Source organism: Botrytis cinerea, chromosome 14 (assembly GCF_000143535.2).
Source record: "Botrytis cinerea B05.10 chromosome 14, complete sequence".
In the NCBI taxonomy this organism is placed as follows: Eukaryota; Fungi; Ascomycota; class Leotiomycetes; order Helotiales; family Sclerotiniaceae; genus Botrytis; species Botrytis cinerea.
In genome coordinates, this window is record NC_037323.1 from 922,748 (window position 1) to 942,253 (window position 19,506).

A 19,506-nucleotide genomic window follows, 5' to 3' on the forward strand; every position below is an offset into this window, starting at 1 on the left:
CAAGAGACACTTCGTACAGTATCGCTAGTATTGCTATTGCAGTCGTTGTTGTTACTCTAGTGTATTCGTAATGTGATTAATCCATTCTTTGCTCACCCCCCTATCTACTTTCAACAAACGACGATCTGACGTTCGGATCCGGAATGCTTTCGAAGCTATCTGGAGTATGTATGTGTAAAGGATCTAAAGATACCTAGATATACATACATACATACATACATACATACATACCTACATACCTACATACCTACATACCTACATACACACATACACACATACACACATACACACATACACACATCCATGCATACATACAGTTGATGTATGACTATATGATTACTCTATGTGCGTCAAAAGGCCCCCTAGTCGTCAGAGCTGAAGCTGATAATTGATTAAAAGGATTCTGGGGAAGGCTTAGCACTGTTTTAGGCAATACAGAGCGGATAGCGTACTAAGGACGCAGACGCCTCTCTACAAGGTAAGAACCCCATGGCAAACTCTTTTTAAGCAATCTAATAAAGTAACGTCTTTAGTAAGAGACAGTACAACAAATATTGATTGATCAGATTGGATTCTCGATAACTGGTTGCACATAAGCGAAGTCTGGTCAAACTACAAAATCATACAGATACCCGTTGAGGCTTTTGCATCAACTTGAGGTTACAAGTCACAACAGACGAGGACATCAGATATCCCGATTAGTCCGGAAACAAAGTACTCTGTATTGATACTCCACTGAGTTTAATGATCTAACGAGTACCCATAAATTCTACTGTAGCTAGCTACTTGTTGAATGGAGACAGACTATCGCCAGTCACTTTGATATCCCAGTAATCCATCCCCATCCATAGGTGCACCTTGAAGATCGTCGGAATTAAATCTTGCGGAATTCTTACGTGATCTGGACTGCTCCGCCAGAGTCGTTCAAACGAGAGTGCTGAATCCGGTTACTCATGTCTTACTGTGTCACTCAAGAAGGAAATACATTCGACTCCTTTTCAAACATACTTCTAGGTTAGGGACGAAATCAAACTGCATGTCTAAAGGCGCAGAACTTATCCGATATCTTCGAACTACCGGTGTTAACACGAACTGTTCCTGTCCATCCTCGGCAATCATAATAATGATCGTCAGTAATCTATTCGAGGGAACTTCTGAGTTCTAACAGGCCACGTGCAGGCGTCATAGAATTTGTTGGCGATGATTAAAGCTTCTACATACTCGGGTCATTCCTTGTACCAATTAACCATCGTCACGATATCAAGCAGTGTTAGATCGGATATAGTGTTGTAACAAGTCAACATACATACCTGCTTGTTGATAACCATGTCTATATTACTGGTGGTATTCGTGGGGGCTTTCTGAGGCTGCAGCATTCTGTTTCAAGAAAGATCAGCTCAATGAGGACTGAGGACTGAGGAGTGAGGTTGTGCAAGAATGATTTAGCTTGAGAAAGACCTCCACGAAGTTGCAGTAGCTTGTTTATAGCTCTTGAGATGAAAAAAAAATACCTTTGCACCTGCATATGGATTCCATGCACGAATATACTCCACCTTTCCTTATCAGTGCAGCATCAGTTCGCGCTCGCCCACAACAACACATTCAATAATGAAACATTTCTCAACTAAGACCTTTAGTTGCTCATGTTTCTTTTTGTTCCCCTCTCTATCGGACCACTTGCTAACCCTTCCTTTAACGTTCTTCGCGGAAAATTTTCTCAATTTGCTTTTTTGGATGTATGCAAGTCAGCAGCCGCAAGAAGCAAATTGTATGGGGGACCATGGCAATCTAGCAGGGAAAGAACCTCTTAGCGACATGCCAGCATAACAAGTGCTAATAAGGCGCAAAAAGAAAAGAAAAGAAAAATGGATTTTAAACTAGACTAAGAGCGATGTACCTCCAACCTACATGGACTTCCATTCATGTCTTTGCGCCGTATGCTTGCATCGATGACAGTAGCACAAACGCCAAACGGAGTCATCGTGGTCATCTTCTAGAAGACGTTCGGTCGACAGCCTTCATTTAGCTATGTACCATACTTTAGACGTACCGGAATTCACACCACATACACAGGGTCCTTGAGCACATCACGAATCCAGCGCAAAGTCCATACCGTCCAATGATAATTCCCATGATGAATCTTAGTTCGTGCTTGTTAATATAATCGTATCTGCAAACATGTATATCACATACTTGCATGCCTACCTACCTCCATCCTATTTTCAGTACTCATCTCGGTCTTATATCTTATGGGAGTACATGTCCCGTGTCTGCAATGGGCGTCAGGCTAATCTCGGGGCACAGTAACTCATCGACTACACATGCACACCCATTCCTGCCTTTCCTACCCTACACCCTACACTCCTTGCCTGGCTATTCTACGGCTTGCTGAAAAAATATCAAGTTGCACAAATCTCACTCGCAAGGCAGATAGATATTCACTCCTTTATGGACTCGCCGATCATGACTACAGCGACTAGATTCAATTTCATCCATTCAACACTTCGAACGGTACTCGCTTGAGTCGATGTTGATCGATTCGATTCGCGACGTTTTAGAGGAAGCCAAAAAACCCCAGTTCCATTTTTAGACGCAACCTTGAAATGGCTAAAATTTCAGCTTGCGCAACAATACCTAATAAATTAAGTTTATTCTTATTGTCCTTGGTATTCTTGTCGATTTTTCCAAGTCACGGACACCGCCCATGACTCTATCAATCGCAATCGATAAGGTTGGTGCACGAGGCACTTCCCCAGATACAAAGATGCTCAGGTCCCTTTAACTCCAGGATCAGACCCAACTCAAAAAACCATTCCATATACCCCGCTACAAAAAAATACTGGTGCCGAAACGCTCCCAACTCTCTAATAACCACTAGGTCAATCATCAAAGCACAGCTCTCCTCAGCATTTCACTCCTTTCCGGATCATCCATCGTTAGTGCCTTGTACTCCATCTGTGCTTGCATATAACAACCATCTTTCGTTCCTTCCATGTATGCTAAGTGCCAATAAACTTCGTACTTAAGTTCGTCCTCCTCTAGCATCATCTGATCGTTGAAATCTCGGACGATTTCTTCGATCTTTTTATCTTCATTGGCTGTATCAGTTCCGAGCCTCATATTGGTCAATGTGTCCAACACTTCGTTGAAATCATCAACGACAAGACTGTTGTCTCCAGTCGAGTATACTCCACAATCTTCGAATGATTGAGATAAGGCATTAATTCGGCCATCATGAACCTAATACATGTTAGTGACTAATCAATAAATTCGTCCCTCATCCACACCCATAACTATTGTGAGCATGGAATGGAAATCGACAACCACAAACTCACACCACGAATATAAGCCTCCTCCACGGTACCGACCGGAAACTCCACCGATTCCATCTCGATCAAGCGATCACAATATGAAGCCCGAATCGCCAGTTCTCGCTGAGACAAACAATCTACACACCATCTAGGAGTCAGTAAGAAAAGAGTGAAAGGATCCAGTTCTCCATCTTGATAACACGGAACTAGTTGTTTGTCTCGAATATCCACTCCATCATCGCGATAGCAGTGACTGCATGCGCCATGAAGATATTGCATGGGGTTTTGAAAGTGAGGCGAGGTAGGAACTTGAGTATGAACCTCTGATTGTCCGGCGTGGGGCGAAATTTCCAAGTCCATTTCCATCTTGATGACTAGTGTGGTAGTTTTGTTCGGTCTGTTTATTTATTTATTTGTTTTGCTTTATTTGTTTGTTGGATGATTGTGTGTACAAGTGTAGAATGATAATCATGCACAAGCAAATATCGGAATCTTGTTTGAGTGGTCGTGGTTGTTTGTAAGAGGATTCAAGATCATGCGGCAAATGGGAGGATGGCTATGTTTATATATCTCCATAAGCGAGCGTACCCAACGACGATGGTGAATCATAACGAAATTCTGGTCAGTGGCCTGATTTAACTCGAGCGCGATTGCCTAATTTGACGCTAGACACGTGGCCATACTCCATTTTCAAGTATACTCAGATGAAATCAGTTCAAGGGTTGAAACCCTTCCATGATGTGTTTCAAGGAATCGCGAGTGAAGCGTATATACATTGGCATGACGTAACAAATTGTTTTTTGTCTTCATTTACTGTTTGGACGGATGAATAGCTCTAGAGGGGAGAGAGATTAACCTCACAGTGACAAAGTCTCGTGCCAAGCACCCAAATGATAGTTATAGAAGTTGTTCTTGTCATTGTCAGCTTTATCCAGGTAAAGATAACAGCACGATCACTTTGTTCAAGATCGTACTTTCATGGTGAGGTGAACTCTTTCATCGAATGTGAATATTTTCATTCACGTAGACATTCTAACTTCCATCGTCGATCATACTACGGCGCATACGTAGATGTCATTTTATATTGCGCAAGTGGCATCATCGCTATACTGCTCTATCTCGCATTCCCTCATCGCCCATCAAAGTCTCGCAAACCCACCCGGCCCCTCTACTCATCCTTAATGCTCCCCCAAGATCTTCTCCACTGCCCCCCAAACATCCCGATGCACCTCCTCAACACTCCTACTGGCATCAATCTCAGCCAATAACCCTCGCTCCCTATAATTCTCAATAACAGGTCCAGTAGCACAAACATGCTGTTCAAATCGCTTATGCATGATTTCAACCCCATCATCAATCCTACTTGAAGATTTAGCTCGAGACAAGAGTCTCTCTTGCAGAATCTGCAGTGGACAATGTAGAGAGAGCACGAGAGATGGCGCACAGACTGTAGATTCGAAGAGGGAGATGGGGTAGATACTACGAGGAAATCCTATATTCTTATTAGTACTTAAGGAATTACAGCTAGCACTTGATACAAGTGACTTACCATCGATCAAAAATACCATTTCTTTACCAGGCTTGGTATCCTCACTTCTTCGTGCAATCGCTTCTTGTAACATGGAAACAGACATCTCGGGTGGACCTGTTCGGCCTTCGGCCATGTTGGCTCGGATGATGGATGCCCATTTACTAGATGGCTTTTGCAGCTCTGAGCGTAGGATATCGCCAATGCTGATGTGATGAATGTGGCGATGACGACTGGATAGCTGGGCGAGGAGCATACATTGGGTTCCCTTCCCGACACCAGGTGGCCCGAGGACGAAGAAAATTTTTGGGAGTGATGTCATTTTTGACTGGGGAATATGAGAGTTGAGGAGAGGGTGGGGGTAGAGATTTTTAGTCGGTTTGAGATGATATTTTCTGAGATCCTGAGTGATAATGTGTCTTTTCGTGTGAGAGTCAAGATATTGCTGATGTTTTCTCATGGGTGTTTAGAGACCGCCGCTAGAACAAGTCTGTTACCGGCATATATACTAGGGAGGAATTCACTGTTGAGCGTCGAACACGGCGAATGCAATCACATTCGTGGTCAAAATATATACCATTCAGTACTGAGATAGGTCAACATTCGCTATTCGGCGGGATTAATCAAAAAGGTCTTATACGTGAATTTGAAAAGTGAATCAAAAGACGGATCAAAACCATTCCATTTACGCCATTCAGAATCTCCAGACTTCGCTCCACCAAAACGCTCATAAGCGAAGGGATGAGCAAAAAGAACTATTTCCCTTTGTAAAGTTCTCAAAAATCGAATCCAGTCATTTCAAAATAGATCACAAAAATATGAAAACTAATTCACCAAGCTAAATGTATAGAAGTGAAAACAAAAGCCATGGCCACCTATCGATAGGGCTGAGGGGAGAAACACTCGATGGGTTATTAGAGAACCTGGTGTGAGACAGGCTCCTAGAGCTACGCCGGTATTATTTACTTCTTTCTCGTTTGGCATTTTTGTCGTCAAAGAGATGGGTCTGTTTGGCATTACGGAGAGAGTATATTTAGGTTTCAGGGATGTTATAGATTTTGGGTGGTGGCATATGTGTTTCATTTTGACCGATATTGTGTTCTGGCCAGTCTGCGGATATAGAAGGGTATGGGGTATGTAGTATGTTTTGAGCAATTTGTTGTGTGTTTTCTGTGTTGGGATAGTTTTGTATGAATGGTTGTATCTTGAACAAAGGAAATTAGGATTTATCAATAACATTGTAGTTTTTGTTGCTTTGTTCTGAACAGGATATAGGGGCCATGCATGTGTCTTGTTCTTTTGAAGGTTCATTTGTCTCTATCCACTGGGTAATTACATGATCATGATCACTGGTATAGTTGTAGACGTCAAGACTTTGTATAAATTTGTGTGAATGTATTAATTAAGTGTTTAGCTTTCAAATCCATTGAAGACTAACCTCCTTGGGTTCTAGATACTTGAACCGTGGGATAGACTTCTGTTGTTGTATTGAATAGGAAAAATGGAAAAAACAAAGGTTGGGGCTGAAAGAAATGAAGTGATATCGCAGGACATTTAAGTCAAACAAGAGCACTTACCTGGACCAGAAGGACCAGAAATCAACTCCAAAGAAGGAGAGGCGAAGATGAGGGAAAACAAGATCCAGCGCGGTCCAGCCGCATGAATTTTCCCCCGCTTCTCGCTACTTACCATACTAGGTTAGCTGCCCTCCTTATCCTCATCGTCTAATTCTTCATACCGCGTCTTTAGCTTCCTCTTGCTTTCTTCGTGTCTTTTTCTCTCCTGTTCCATGAGCTGCGTATGGAGTTGATCCAACACTTGATCTCCCTGTCTCCTCTCCTCGAGTCTCCCAGCCTGAGAGAGTTTCCTTCTCCTCTCTTCACTAATTTGCGCAATCTTTTTTCTTTTTTGATCAAGATCGTCGACTACCTGGTTTGATTCATCAGCCTTGGTTTCTTGGGCCTCCTTCAATGCTCCTTGTAACTTACCGGCTTCTATACCAACTCTTGTGAACGGTCGTCGGATTCCATCCATCCCCACGTGCGTCAATGAAGATGTACTTCGGAGGGATTCTTTGAATTTGCAAGAGTTACACATGTGATCGAGGTGCTCGACTCCTTCTGGCTCCAAGGTGAGAAAGCAGCCGGTTTTGATATTTTCGCTGGTTGCCCATGGGCAGGGCCTAGAAATCTTCCGTGGACCCCAGTGATTGCAAGAGAAGACTATGCTAGTACTTTGGCACATGTTTAGTGAGTTTGAAGTGTGTTAGAAGACACAACTGGCAGGGGATGACAAGGGAACAACATTATGGTGCAAATCATCATATATATATATGATCTTCTCAAAAAAATTGTTGCATTGTTCGGCACTTGAACTGGCTTGATGTCTCTAGTCGCTCAGTAGGTGAATATACCACCGCGTGTGTACCAATATACAATGGGCAAAGTGAAATGGTCTCCATTAGCTACCAAGCCATGTCAAGACTCGAATATGATCCAATATCTCCAATTGCCAACTACATCAATACATTACCTTGTGAATACCCAAGAACAACGGATAAAGGAAAAGAAGAATGGTCTCAATTAGGACCGACTCTTATTGTATTGGGGGCTAGAGTTCCGGCGAAAGCTCTTTCACTTAGCAAATTTAACACAACAAGTCGAAATATTTCTTTGTGCGTGAAAGAACGGGAGAACAATCCTATGGTTTGTTGTCGAACTTCGAAATTATTTATAGGTTTTATGACTGAACTCATGGTTTTAAGCTAGGACTGTTTGCTAAGTGTAAATTTCGTACATGCTTGTCTGAGGCATGTGAGTGAGGTGATCCAGATGAGATCAAAGGCATAAGCCTACTCAACAATTGAGGCTTGCCTGAGAATGAGGCTGTTCGCGCCACGAATTAGTAAATTGATTAACTCGAGCATATTGATAGATGAAAGAATTTATCATGCGAATTATCAGACAATGTTGAGAAGATTTTTTAATGCGGTTTTTGTAGTCATTGCATGTTCAAAACCACCAGGAATTGGCCCATTGGAAGAATATGCTTTTATGGCCCCGCGGTGTCATCACGAAACAGGGGACGGATCAACAAAAAAACTATTTGTTGCACATACCTTTATTAGCGGAGACCATCCAATCTCCAGTCTAAGGTATCATTGTCAAGCTTCTCGGGCTTGATCATCTCTCAGGTCTGAACCTTCCTCTTTTCTCCCTCATGCCTTCCACCCTCTTTCTATCCTCCTCGAATTTCTTGACTAGCTCTCCAACCTCCTTCTTTCTCTTCTCTCGTCCCTGCCACCTATAAAATCCTGCGTCCTCCAGCTCCTTTCTCCTCTTCTCCTCCTTTTCGGCCATCTCTCTTCTCTTTTCTTCCGCCGCCTCATTTCTCGCTGGGCCTGTTCTTCCACCCCTCACTACTGTCACAAACCCATCCTCATCTGGTACATTCCTTAATCTCTTCCTCTCTCTCTCTCTCTCCTCTTCCTTGCTATTAAATTTCGTCATGAAAGCGTCTACACTCCTCTGTACCGCTAATTTGTCAGGGAATCGTAATTCCTGCCTCATTGCATAACGTGCACTACCCAAAGCGGGCACTTTGCTTTCAGCGCCTGCACCCCAAACAGGGTATTTTGATTCCTTGCCCGATTTGCAAGTTTTTCGCGCAGCCTTTAGAACGGATTCTACGCTTTTCTCGTCTACCAATAATACCACAGCTGTCCTTCCCTTGATGCGCAATTGCCTATCCCATCCTTGGGGCAAACTGGTATCAATTTCGGTTTCGCTTCCTCTCTTCCTCTTCTTGCTCTGCGAGGTAGTCTCGACCAGTTTTTGTGCAACAACCTCTTCCTTTTCTCCATCGAATCGTACATCTTCGACTCGGCCTACACCTATCAATGCTGCGAATACGCTTCGAATATGAATATCTGTGGAATCTATAGGTAGGTTTGTTGCGAAGAGACTCCGCGAATCGTTCTCGGACGGAATCTTTGGAGCATGTTGTCGCAAATATATGTGATGCGTCGTCGTAACGGGGTATGCAGGTGTAGAAGGAATTGCGATAGGAAGGACGGTATAGTTGTCACCAATGGTAGTTGGTGCTTTCGACATGTTGTAGTGTATCTCTAGATAATACGTATAGGTGTGGTAATATCTCTAGATAATTTGTACATGTGTGATGAGAATTCCAGATTCAGCGCGCGAAATTAAATTGAAGTGGTTTATTCAATTGAGCTTGTCATTATGGAACTTTTTTTGAAGCAAAAATATTTGGCAGGGGTTTGCGTCTTATCAAAGGACGCTAAGCTGAGACCGAAGCTAAGGATAACCACAAATACCCGATCACTGGCCATTAACTAAAGAAAACACCAGCAAGTATGCAACTGAAAAATGCATTCAAAGATGCCAGATTTTATCCATTGAATCTTTCCATATCATTAATGCCCACCCTAAGCAATACTTGATCGGATAATACAGGGTTGTAAGTACGTGTATGAGTGCCTTTTTAGGTATGTCCGACTTTGAAGTTAAGAGGCAGATGTACATCATTAGGCCTTTTCAGGATCGTTGATGCCGCCGGTTGTAATGATATAAGTTGCTTCACGTTCCGGGCAATCTGATTTCTGCTGTTAGTACAAGTGACTAAGATACATTAAGGATAGCTTACCAGGAGAATCTACAACTTTGGCAACACGTTCCTCTCCACGACCTTTTCTCAAGAGGACTCTGGTTGTCGATGCATGTGCAAGTATATGTCCTCCAGCAGGCTTACGCCCATCAGCTCCTGCAAAAAGGGCACTGGCACCTGGATCCGACATAACTTGATTGGTCTGAAAAGTGTCAGTCTAGATCTCTGATATAGAAAAGAAGAACAGATATACCATGAAGACAACCAGATTAAATTCTTCCGCCATCTGTGTTGCCTTGCGCAGAAAGGCGTTGAGGGCACCTTGTCGTTCGGAAAGTTCGCCACGTCCGATGAAGTCACTACGATAGAGAGCCATAATGCTATCAATGATGAGGAGGCGATATTCATCAGTTGCGAAGTTTTGGGCAAGGCCCTCAAGCAATTCCTGCTGCATCTGATTATGGTCAGTAAAGGATATTATTTGGATTAAAAGAACCACGAGGTATACCTCAGTGTTATGAGCACGAGCATAAACGATATTTTCGAGGGCTTGATCAGGATCGACGCCGAATCGCTCTGCTATTTCCGAAATTCTTTCCGGACGGAATGTGCCCTCAGTATCTGTTCAGTCAAGTCTTAGTGGGTGCTCATCACAAATTTTAACTGCGCAAGCAATTATTTTCCTACCAATATAGGCCACCTTTCCCTCGGCTCCACCCATCTCCTTGGGAAGCTGGGCAATAACTGCCAGTGTATGTGCTAATTGAGTCTTGCCACATCCTGCATATTGTTAGCGAGAAAAACATCCTAAGGGTCTCAGAATACCCACTGAACTCCCCATATACCTCGCTGATACTCATAGTTTGAAAGCCACTGGAAAATTTTAACCCTTCCAGCTCAGGTAGAAGTTGGAAGATTAACCCACCCGTTCAAACAAGCATCCAACTGCTTGCTACCAGTAGAAATTCTGATACACTTCTTTCGAAAGTGGCCGTGCTCAGCGGCAGTGACGAATTGACCAGCAGTGTTGGGACCCTGTCTTTTGTTAGCACATGGGACAAAGTCGTACGGAGCTTGGCACTTACGGCTACTTTCTTTGCAGCTTCCTTGACTTTCTCGGCCTTTATGTCGGAGAAACCTTTGATTTTAACCAATCTTCGAATGGGGGTATTAATAAGAGTCTGATGCGAGGTCAGCTTCACGTCTTGAATCGGCCGTTCATGACTGAACGCAAGAATATTCTTACTCCAACAGTACAAATGAGGTTGGATCTCAATTTTGCAATATCCGCGGCGGAGATACCTGCGTAAATTAGAACTGAAAGCTGCAGAAGATCAAGTGCGCTTTGCGGATTACCATGGGCCTGGATCTCATCGATATCGATGATACTACTCTAAAAATATGTGTCAGTGAATAACCTCTCGCATGGGACGAAACACGACTTACCTCCTGCTCATTCGCATCACCGCAAAGTGAAGCTGCGATGGCCATATCGACAATTTTATAACAATCGAGGGTGAGGCTTGGGATATTTGAAGAATGATCCGGAAGATAAGTTCAAATGAAAAATTGAAAGTCAAGTTGAAGGTGGAGCTGGATATAATGATTCAGTAATCACACTTCAGATTGCTCCAAACTTAGCTTTATCACATCAGGATCATTGAGAAGAGAAGAGCACCACTCACTGTTTCGAAGAATTGAAACTCACGAATCAATACAAAGACCGACAACAGAAGAGATGATGACTATCTATGTCCTCAATTGGGAAATAATCGAAGATTGGCAACGAACGAAATGCAGTCCGGAATACGAGAATATAATTATGCGTTATCAGGAAAATGCTGAAGGTACGGAACACCTTGAGATGATCTTCGATTATACAGATGCAGAAGATCAAATTTCAAGTTTTTTGAAGTTTAAAAAATTGAGACGAAGGTGAAAGTGAAGGTTGAGGGAAACTCCAGGCAGGATGTATTTTGCGCCAAGCTTGATCAAGCGAGAAGCGACACCTGTTCGGACTTGAATATATATTTGTAAAACTCACTCTCCATCACATACGACCATAGACTGAAGAGAATTGGGCATCCCGTCCGCTCTGCCATACACAAGCTTCAGATCGGTGGATTAGTAGTTGGGTGGGTGACCACCAGCGAATCCCCACTGTTGTATGTTTTTCTTTTACTTTTTTTGGTTGTCCTGAGAAATTGCAGTCGCCAGCCGAAAAAAGCAGCTAGTGCGCTCTTGAGAGGAGGAAGATGGATAGCCTCCGGAAATTGGATTGTAAAGGTCTGTTGGGAAATGTGAATGGAAGCAGAGACAGAGAGGGGTATAGATCTGTCGCGTAAATTTTCGTGCTGGATCTTTTGCTGCATTCCTTCCAGCATACTTCCACTTGAAATGTCTATCTTTTGCCCTCCTGTGGGCTGAACACGAGGCTGTTAGATACTTTTACCAGATAGCTGTTAGGAATGAATATTTTATTTTGGCCTAGAGGATGAGAGAGGTCTCACAAGGTTATCCAAGAGCATAATGCGACCGTAGTGATACATATAAACCTACCGATTGTCATTCATTTCTCGTTTGATTCACTCTGATCATTAGGCATTGCCAATAGTATCATGGATTTTCTTTCTTGGCCACTGGAACAACTGCATAATAGATTGAACCCAAAAGCAAACATGCCAAAAACATACCACCCAGCAGCTTAATCCGTCTTCTGATTCCTAACCGCGAAAGACTCTCCGCTACTCCTAATCCCTTCCTTCAAATCTACTCGAGGTTGATGATCCGGAGCCCGTTTCGCTTTATAAATGCGATATACCCTCGTCATACAACTATACGCAACACCCACTCAATCAACCCTCGATGTCTTCCATCCCAAAGACATAATCCAAACCACTCACTCATCAACAATAGCCATAGCCATAGTCATAGCAAATCCGACACTCTTCGGTATCTACTTTACATCCTCTTTACGAGTTGGATGACCTGACGCATCACCGATCGCTCGAGCGAGTTCCCAGCAAGGAATCTGTTCCTCGTTGGTAATTGGGAAACTTTATCCATACACACGCATCGCTTCGTCTTTAACAAGACTCAGAGTCGCGTGTTGAAGAAACAAGTTCTGCGCAGCTAGAATATACACATGGATCACGTTCCCCACGTACGTGAAATCAAAATGGTTCCTCCCGTTTCCGATTTGGAATTTGAGGTTTCCAGTAGCAGAGCAGTTCTTTCGGAGAATGATTTTGCTGGACCGGGATTGTTTTCTCTAAAGATACTGGACGACTGGATAGAAATTATGAGCTGGGTTGTTGTGCTTGAGCCAGAACTCATCGCCTAGTGCTTTGGAATGTGAAAAGGTAGATTTCTTTTTGGACGTTAAATTCGACAATGTGAAATTTTGAACAACCTTAGCTTTATCAAAATAGAGAGCAATCCTGAAGCCTAGTGTTTCTGATATTCGGGACTGCGGCCCGATAATCAGAGATTTTGATTTACAATTGTGTCTCATGCAATAATCCGAAGTGATGTATTGTATCCATGGAAAAGCCAAATCATTCTCATAGATTCACAGCTTCTCGGATATCGATATGCCCCTTGAAAGACTGCAGTCCAAACCACACACTCTCATTATCGAGCTGCCACAAAATTGACAATCTGACTCGTATCATGATAGTTCGACAAATTGTGTTTCATCCCAAGGTTCTCCACTAGGGCTTGGACTAATGTTGCACAAATCTTGGAGCAGACAAAATGTGATGATTGAAAAGTTCGTAATGGTACTAATTATCGAGTGCAAGAATTTTCTTTCCACATCGCAGAACTTCCGAGGGTGTTATCATGGTTTACTTCCAGTTAATGCCCAACATCAAAGATGTTATACTGTCAACTCAGGCGTCCCGATGTAAGATTTAAATTCAAATACATCGAAAGAACATGTCTTCTCTTCTTCTCAAACACCGTGGCTCTTTATCATGCTAGATTTTTGCCGTGAGTTACCTGTTGCTCAGATAGAGAGTGGAAAGCTTGTTCAATCTTATACCTCAGCAGCGTCCATTCTCAATACCATAAGATGATGCTACACCTCCCAATTGAAAATGAGTCGAGCCTATTCTGGTCCAACTTCGCAACCCCAAGCTAACTATCTGAGTATTCAGTTGTTCGGTACCTGGACCCTGGTATCTTTCATCTTTCGCAAATATAATGCGTGCAATATTGAGAACAAGGGGATTTATATCATAACTATATGGACTCATGTGATAGCTTTGCCGTATTTTATTAGCGAGTGATTGGTTTTTGAGACTGAGTATTCGGAAGGGAACGCCACCGCCTCCCGCCATAGCAACGGCGAGCACCGGTCGGACGGCGAAGGAGTGATGTGTTATATTGAGAACTAATATTAGTGTACTACCGAAAATTGAAGCTAGCAAAGTCACAGAAGCCTACTTCCAAAGTACCATTTGTCTCAGTTTTATCAAGGCATTAAAGATTGATTTTTGACAAGGAGGCATTGCTATCCTTGGGAATGTGTATGATTCGATCATGTTCAAACTTCACGTATGGCCTGCAAGCATAACCGTTTCCGCAGCCAGTGACCGCTTGGTCAAGGTGTTAAATGGTCAAAGTGAAGACATTTCAACGTTGATCAATCTCCCCGATTTGATAATTGCCATGCAAAACTGGTGTTTCCCCAACTCCTAATCTCTATGCAATCTTCCGTGTAAACGCAGAGCCAAACCTATTGCTTATCCTCAATAAGATATCCGACATGAAAATATTAACATAGTTGATATTTATTCAGCCAAATACTCGGTAGAGTCATCCCACACCCCTATACTACTGTTACCTCTCATATCTACATCCTGATTGAGTTCATCCCAATCTTCCCTCCAGCTTATATCGTCCAGAGCTTTCGCGTGCTTTGCTGCCATAGTTTGCATTTCGATTTGGGTACGATTAAGTAGTGATTGACTGGTCCCAAGCTCTTCCTGGCTGATTTGATTGATAGATTGCTTAGTCTCAAGAAGGTAAAAGGCCAGGAAAGTGAGAGGAAAAGGGAATGAGAACGAGAGTTAGCACCTACAGATTTGAAATGTGTTCCTCTAAATTAGTGATTTCTTCTGTGCATTCGTCCAACTTGGAGACGTGCCAGGCGAGAATCTTCTACATATAATACATGAGCAATCATATCTTCAGATTGAAAGTTGTCTGATGTATATAAACTTACATCACTTTCTATTCTATGAGCTTGGAGTTCGCCGACTGCTCTTGCAAGTCGTACGTTCAACGCTTCAGCTGATGTTGCTATCTCAGCAGCTTTCGCGACCGCCACTACACCCCTATTGTATGAAGAGCTACGGGAGATTGGTGGTGGAGACGTAGATCTTCGTAGGTAGCTCTCCCTTCTAGTGTTGAGTGGTCGTCCCCAGAACACATCGTTGGAGTCCCTTCGCGGCGGCGGTGGTTTGACTTTAGTATGAGATACTTTAGGGTCCAAATCCATAGAATATTCCACTCTCAATAGTGTCTCCATCTCATCCGTCTTCTTGTGCAACGCAGTGATGGCATCGTCTTCGGCGTCATCATGTGACAACCTGACTACGAGGTCATTGAGTCTTTGTAGTAGGACATCCTTGTTGTCCTGAGAGTCCTGATTCGAGGAATTTGATGGGACAGTCGGTGAAGCATCAACATTCGTGAACGAGAGAGGGGAAGTGAAATGGCGCCGAAGACCCAGGATATTCATCTTTCTTTGGAGTATTACATGCAGGAAGTTATATAGGCGCTATGACCTAAGCAGCATCCAAGAATTCATTTTGTTGTAAAGGTTTCACGTGGATGCATTATGAAATGCAGCTCAAAATGCACAACTTCTCATACAAACCAATGGTTGATCTCAATACGACGTACATAAGTAGCGGTATGTCGCGCGTAGTGGGGTGGAAATGTCCTGTTGTTGGCATTTTCAGAGGAAGGTTCTGCCATGTGTCACCGCTTTTATTTACTGCTTTACTCGATAGTAAAATACATTGCGGGACAATTTACATTCTGCAAAGTAACAAACCACACAAAGGATCATTATTGACTCATCTGGGATAATTCTTCCACGCTCTTTCTAGACTCACTTCTGGTTCTGATTGACTTTCATAAGCCGCCATATTCATTCTTTTTACTTCCAATCTACTCCTCTCAAACAAAATGGTGGTGGGGGTATGTTGAACGATGACTCCTCCCAGACAGAATTGACAAAAAAAGCTCACAGAGTAACTAGGACATCTCGCCTTCTTTGGCGGAAATATCGGGTGTGCTTTCCAAATCTCGAGGAAAGCCATATGCCCCCAATTTAGTTGCCATCTATAAAGAAATATCCTCCGATCTCATTACTCCTTCCGCCGCATACCTCAAGATCTCCGCGCACTCAAAGTCCGACCATTCCTTCTTATTCGAGAGTGCCGCAACAGAAAAGGTTGGCAGATATAGTTTTATAGGAGCTGGACCGAGAAAGATTCTTAAAACTGGTGAAGGACATGGCGAGCAAGTGGACCCATTGCCTGCGCTCGAGGCAGAGTTGTCCAAATGTAGGGTAGCGCAAATCCCGGGACAAAAATTACCACCTTTGACAGGAGGAGCCATTGGATATGTGGGATATGATTGTGTTCGATACTTTGAGCCTAAGACCGCACGACCCATGAAAGATGTTCTTCAAGTTCCTGAGTCACTCTTTATGCTATTCGATACTATTGTCGCATTCGATCGATTTTTTGGAGTTATAAAAGTTATCACATACCTTCATGTTCCGGAAGATTTCACACAAATTCCAGCAGATTACGAGAAAGCACAAGAAATCATTGATGAAGTTGTTTCCGTTCTTGAATCGCCGGATACACCTTTACCCATTCAGCCACCTATAAAAATGGACAACGAATATAAGTCAAACATTGGGCAGGAAGGCTACGAGGGACATGTCAATAATCTTAAGACTCACATCACATCTGGTGATATTATTCAAGCAGTACCTTCACAACGTTTTGCAAGACCAACTTCTCTTCACCCCTTCAATATATATCGTCATCTCCGTACCGTCAACCCCTCACCCTACCTTTTCTACGTCAACTGTGGTGACTTCCAAATTGTAGGAGCTTCTCCCGAACTGCTTGTTAAAGCTGAAGAGGGTCGTGTGATAACCCACCCGATCGCTGGTACTGTCAAACGCAACCCAGATCCTCAAATCGATGAAGCTCTTGCCGAGGAACTCCGTAGCTCTCTGAAAGACCGCGCGGAACACGTTATGTTGGTCGATCTTGCACGTAACGATATTAACCGTGTATGCGATCCCCTAACCACTCGCGTAGATCGATTGATGGTCGTTGAGAAGTTTAGTCACGTGCAACATTTGGTCTCACAAGTCTCGGGAGTGTTAAGGAAAGATAAGACTCGATTCGACGCTTTCCGTTCAATTTTCCCCGCGGGTACTGTATCCGGTGCCCCAAAAGTTAAGGCCATGGAATTGATAGCCGAATTGGAAAAAGAAAAGAGAGGTGTATATGCGGGTGCAGTCGGATATTTCGGCTATGGAAGTGTAGATGCGGAAGGGAATGAATTCGAGGGAGAGATGGATACGTGTATTGCTCTGAGAACTATGGTAGTCAAAGATGGAATTGCTTATTTGCAAGCTGGTATGTTCAACTTTTTTCTTTCACGCCGAGCTTACCCTTCAAAATCACACTGCCTACAAACCTCTTCACCCTTTACTTTTCTTTATAAATTAACAAAACCTACAGGCGGTGGCATAGTCTTCGACTCAGACCCCTACGACGAATGGTTGGAAACCATGAACAAACTTGGCGCCAACATGCAATGTATAGCCGGCGCCGAGAAAATCTATTCGAACATCCAGTCTAGATCCACACCTAGCCCTATGACTAGGGACGCCCCACTACCCGTAAAATCCGAGGAGAAGGCTCATATTGATTTCGCAGCAGAATAGGGTATGATCAATTGAACATGGCAGTTAAAATGGCAGGTCAAAAGACCCGAATGAATTTGGTAGTCTTGGTGTGGTCAGAAGGAAGTCATGCTTGTCACTCATCTAGACAATGCCTGAAAACAGCTCGACTGCGGCACGGGTCTTTCGACTGTTGTAGAAGCTCAGAAAACTCCAGACTTAATTAGATTGATAAACGTCAAAATCAAAGACTCAAGTTGAATCCATTCGCAAAGTTTTTTTTACATCGTCTGTGCAAGGTGTGGTCCGTGCCTATCTGACGTAATACCATAGATATTGACAGGGAGATCGACCGACCGTTGATAGACCACCAGATGCATATTGTTAAAGTCGGTCAGACCCACACATGCCTAGAAATTTGTAAAATTTAAACGAAATCAAATTTGTGAAATACTTATTATTAGGCATGGCGCGTATTATGGCGGATCAAATTGAGCACGATTGATGGGAAAATTATGAAGAGGAGTATTTGTTATTTGTATTTTAGTTGGTCGAAAAAAACATGTGACCCAAATTCCTTCTACCCAGAGAGCATCTGTCTATCTTAGAGTACAAGGCGCTGTGTCTAATTCTATGTGTACAATGGTCGTGAAATCTTTTATGCGGTGGCCTCCTTCAAGTGTCTGTGTTGATGGTTAGCTACTGCGCATCAAATGTCTCAAGAAGTAGATAGATCAAGCTGAACTTTCAGAAGGAACAATTGGAATAATAATGTTATATCCTCATAGTCATGGTAGACATAAGAAGTTTAACGAATAAGAAAATCATCATAGTAGCAGTAAGGTGTAGAAAACACTCAAGTTTTCGAGAGTTAGGGAATAAAACGTACTGGATCAAGTCGTTCCTGTCCTTGTCCTTCTTCAATCCACCGAAAGCCATCTTGGTTCCTGGGATATATTTCTTTGGGTTCTCGAGGTATTCGAACTGTTTCATGTCAGATGTGGCCCTCTATATACAGCAGTGTTTCTGGTGGCGGTGTGGTGCAACATACAAGTGTGTTCTCGTCCCAGGTGATAGCCTTTTGCTTGTTGGCATCGGTGTATGAGTAGCCCTCAACGGAACCAGTTTGACGTCCGAAAAGACCGTGGAGGTTAGGACCGATCTTGTTTCCCTCACCCTCACCGAGAGTGTGGCATTGAGCACATCTGGTCTTGAAGAGGTTGGCACCCTTCTTTGCGTCTCCTGTAGAAGAAAGTTGTAAGTATTTATTCTTTATGCATGTTGGCGTAGAGAGTTTATGTCGGGCAAAGTGGCGAGCAAGTGGGATTTGGGAGGAAGAATCTGATGCCGCAAAATGGGAGGGAGACGCTGCCAGCTTCTTGAGTGTTTGCAGACGGTTATAGATAGCGTCCAGAGGCTGGCGGAGTGGCGGATGGAGTTGAAGTGTCGAGTGGCGGCTCGAACAAATATTCTCCCCAAATCAAAAATACAAGTACGTCCTGAATTGAAGACGTCCCAGGCATTTCCAAACCACTAGCCATACCGTTGCAAAAGTCGAAGACCCAATTCGCATCTCCCAATTCCCAATGGCAAAATTCTTCGTGGACGGTTCCCATTTCCCAAAAGTGGGAAGCCCGTCAGAAAGGGAAAATGAACATACCTGCTTTGAAACCCATTTTGACTAATTAAGAGGATGTATGTAAAAAAGAATTGAAAGGAATTATGTATGTATGACTTGAACGAAGGTTCGTTAACGTAAGGTCGTGAGGAAAAAGTGGTAGGAATTTTCAAAATAGTAGAGTATGAAGATTTAAAAAGAAAAAGGAAAAATAAACTTGCTTGAATATGTACTCTACCTGCAGGAATAAGACGTAGCTTAATTTTGATCCCGAAATTGACGAGGTCATTTTGAGCCACACTTCCCGAACGTCTCCAGCCAATAGGAAGAATTGAAATGGTCAGGTCATGTGGCGCAGGTCGGGATCTTACGGAGAGTTTCTGAAATTTTTAATTTGCGTCATATGGACTTATCGGTGAACGTATTGCGGGAGTGAATCATGAATTTGTGGGAAGCTTCATTTTTTGATTTC

The 19,506-nt window shown here is 43.1% G+C and overlaps 8 protein-coding genes across 12 annotated transcripts; 1 reads left to right on the forward strand and 7 right to left on the reverse strand.

Annotated features, from left to right (window-relative positions):
• Positions 1-2,658: 2,658 nt before the first annotated feature.
• Positions 2,659-3,804, reverse strand: BCIN_14g02300 (hypothetical protein). Its single transcript, XM_001553101.2, has 2 exons — positions 3,336-3,804; positions 2,659-3,240 (listed from the first exon to the last, which is right to left on the reverse strand). The coding sequence occupies exons 1-2, from the start codon at positions 3,675-3,677 to the stop codon at positions 2,887-2,889; spliced, it is 696 nt and encodes a 231-aa protein (XP_001553151.2). The 5' UTR covers positions 3,678-3,804; the 3' UTR covers positions 2,659-2,886.
• A 629-nt stretch (positions 3,805-4,433) lies between these two features.
• Positions 4,434-5,285, reverse strand: BCIN_14g02310 (hypothetical protein). The gene is made up of 2 exons (XM_001553102.2): positions 4,861-5,285; positions 4,434-4,803 (listed from the first exon to the last, which is right to left on the reverse strand). The coding sequence occupies exons 1-2, from the start codon at positions 5,159-5,161 to the stop codon at positions 4,490-4,492; spliced, it is 615 nt and encodes a 204-aa protein (XP_001553152.1). The 5' UTR covers positions 5,162-5,285; the 3' UTR covers positions 4,434-4,489.
• Positions 5,286-6,235: 950 nt separating this feature from the next.
• On the reverse strand, positions 6,236-7,153 carry BCIN_14g02320 (hypothetical protein). Of its 2 annotated transcripts, none has more exons than XM_024697088.1 (2): positions 6,828-7,153; positions 6,236-6,764 (listed from the first exon to the last, which is right to left on the reverse strand). In XM_024697088.1, exons 1-2 carry the CDS (start codon positions 7,081-7,083, stop codon positions 6,538-6,540), a joined length of 483 nt encoding a protein of 160 aa, XP_024552902.1. In that variant the 5' UTR covers positions 7,084-7,153; the 3' UTR covers positions 6,236-6,537. The 2 variants fall into 2 exon arrangements, with proteins under 2 accessions (XP_024552902.1, XP_024552901.1); XM_024697087.1 differs by having other exon boundaries at positions 6,236-6,768.
• Positions 7,154-7,455: 302 nt separating this feature from the next.
• Positions 7,456-9,042, reverse strand: Bcrrp7. The gene is made up of 2 exons (XM_024697089.1): positions 7,958-9,042; positions 7,456-7,724 (listed from the first exon to the last, which is right to left on the reverse strand). Exon 1 carries the CDS (start codon positions 8,949-8,951, stop codon positions 8,022-8,024), a length of 930 nt encoding a protein of 309 aa, XP_024552903.1. The 5' UTR covers positions 8,952-9,042; the 3' UTR covers positions 7,456-7,724; positions 7,958-8,021.
• Positions 9,043-9,111: 69 nt separating this feature from the next.
• On the reverse strand, positions 9,112-11,399 carry Bcdmc1. Of its 4 annotated transcripts, none has more exons than XM_024697090.1 (12): positions 11,154-11,399; positions 10,915-11,061; positions 10,825-10,861; positions 10,715-10,770; positions 10,554-10,649; positions 10,394-10,503; positions 10,298-10,341; positions 10,156-10,248; positions 9,977-10,089; positions 9,722-9,922; positions 9,508-9,670; positions 9,112-9,456 (listed from the first exon to the last, which is right to left on the reverse strand). In XM_024697090.1, the coding sequence occupies exons 2-12, from the start codon at positions 10,957-10,959 to the stop codon at positions 9,389-9,391; spliced, it is 1,026 nt and encodes a 341-aa protein (XP_024552907.1). In that variant the 5' UTR covers positions 10,960-11,061; positions 11,154-11,399; the 3' UTR covers positions 9,112-9,388. The 4 variants fall into 4 exon arrangements, with proteins under 4 accessions (XP_024552907.1, XP_024552904.1, XP_024552906.1 ...); XM_024697091.1 differs by having other exon boundaries at positions 10,915-11,087; XM_024697092.1 differs by having other exon boundaries at positions 10,715-10,861.
• Positions 11,400-13,961: 2,562 nt separating this feature from the next.
• BCIN_14g02350 (hypothetical protein) lies at positions 13,962-15,345 on the reverse strand. The gene is made up of 3 exons (XM_001553109.2): positions 14,699-15,345; positions 14,555-14,634; positions 13,962-14,463 (listed from the first exon to the last, which is right to left on the reverse strand). The coding sequence occupies exons 1-3, from the start codon at positions 15,215-15,217 to the stop codon at positions 14,265-14,267; spliced, it is 798 nt and encodes a 265-aa protein (XP_001553159.1). The 5' UTR covers positions 15,218-15,345; the 3' UTR covers positions 13,962-14,264.
• A 209-nt stretch (positions 15,346-15,554) lies between these two features.
• Positions 15,555-17,671, forward strand: Bctrp2. Its single transcript, XM_024697094.1, has 3 exons — positions 15,555-15,681; positions 15,743-17,147; positions 17,253-17,671. The coding sequence occupies exons 1-3, from the start codon at positions 15,670-15,672 to the stop codon at positions 17,456-17,458; spliced, it is 1,623 nt and encodes a 540-aa protein (XP_024552908.1). The 5' UTR covers positions 15,555-15,669; the 3' UTR covers positions 17,459-17,671.
• A 265-nt stretch (positions 17,672-17,936) lies between these two features.
• Bccyc1 lies at positions 17,937-19,205 on the reverse strand. The gene is made up of 4 exons (XM_001553112.2): positions 19,077-19,205; positions 18,468-18,658; positions 18,306-18,400; positions 17,937-18,099 (listed from the first exon to the last, which is right to left on the reverse strand). The coding sequence occupies exons 1-4, from the start codon at positions 19,090-19,092 to the stop codon at positions 18,075-18,077; spliced, it is 327 nt and encodes a 108-aa protein (XP_001553162.1). The 5' UTR covers positions 19,093-19,205; the 3' UTR covers positions 17,937-18,074.
• Between the last annotated feature and the right edge of the window lie 301 nt (positions 19,206-19,506).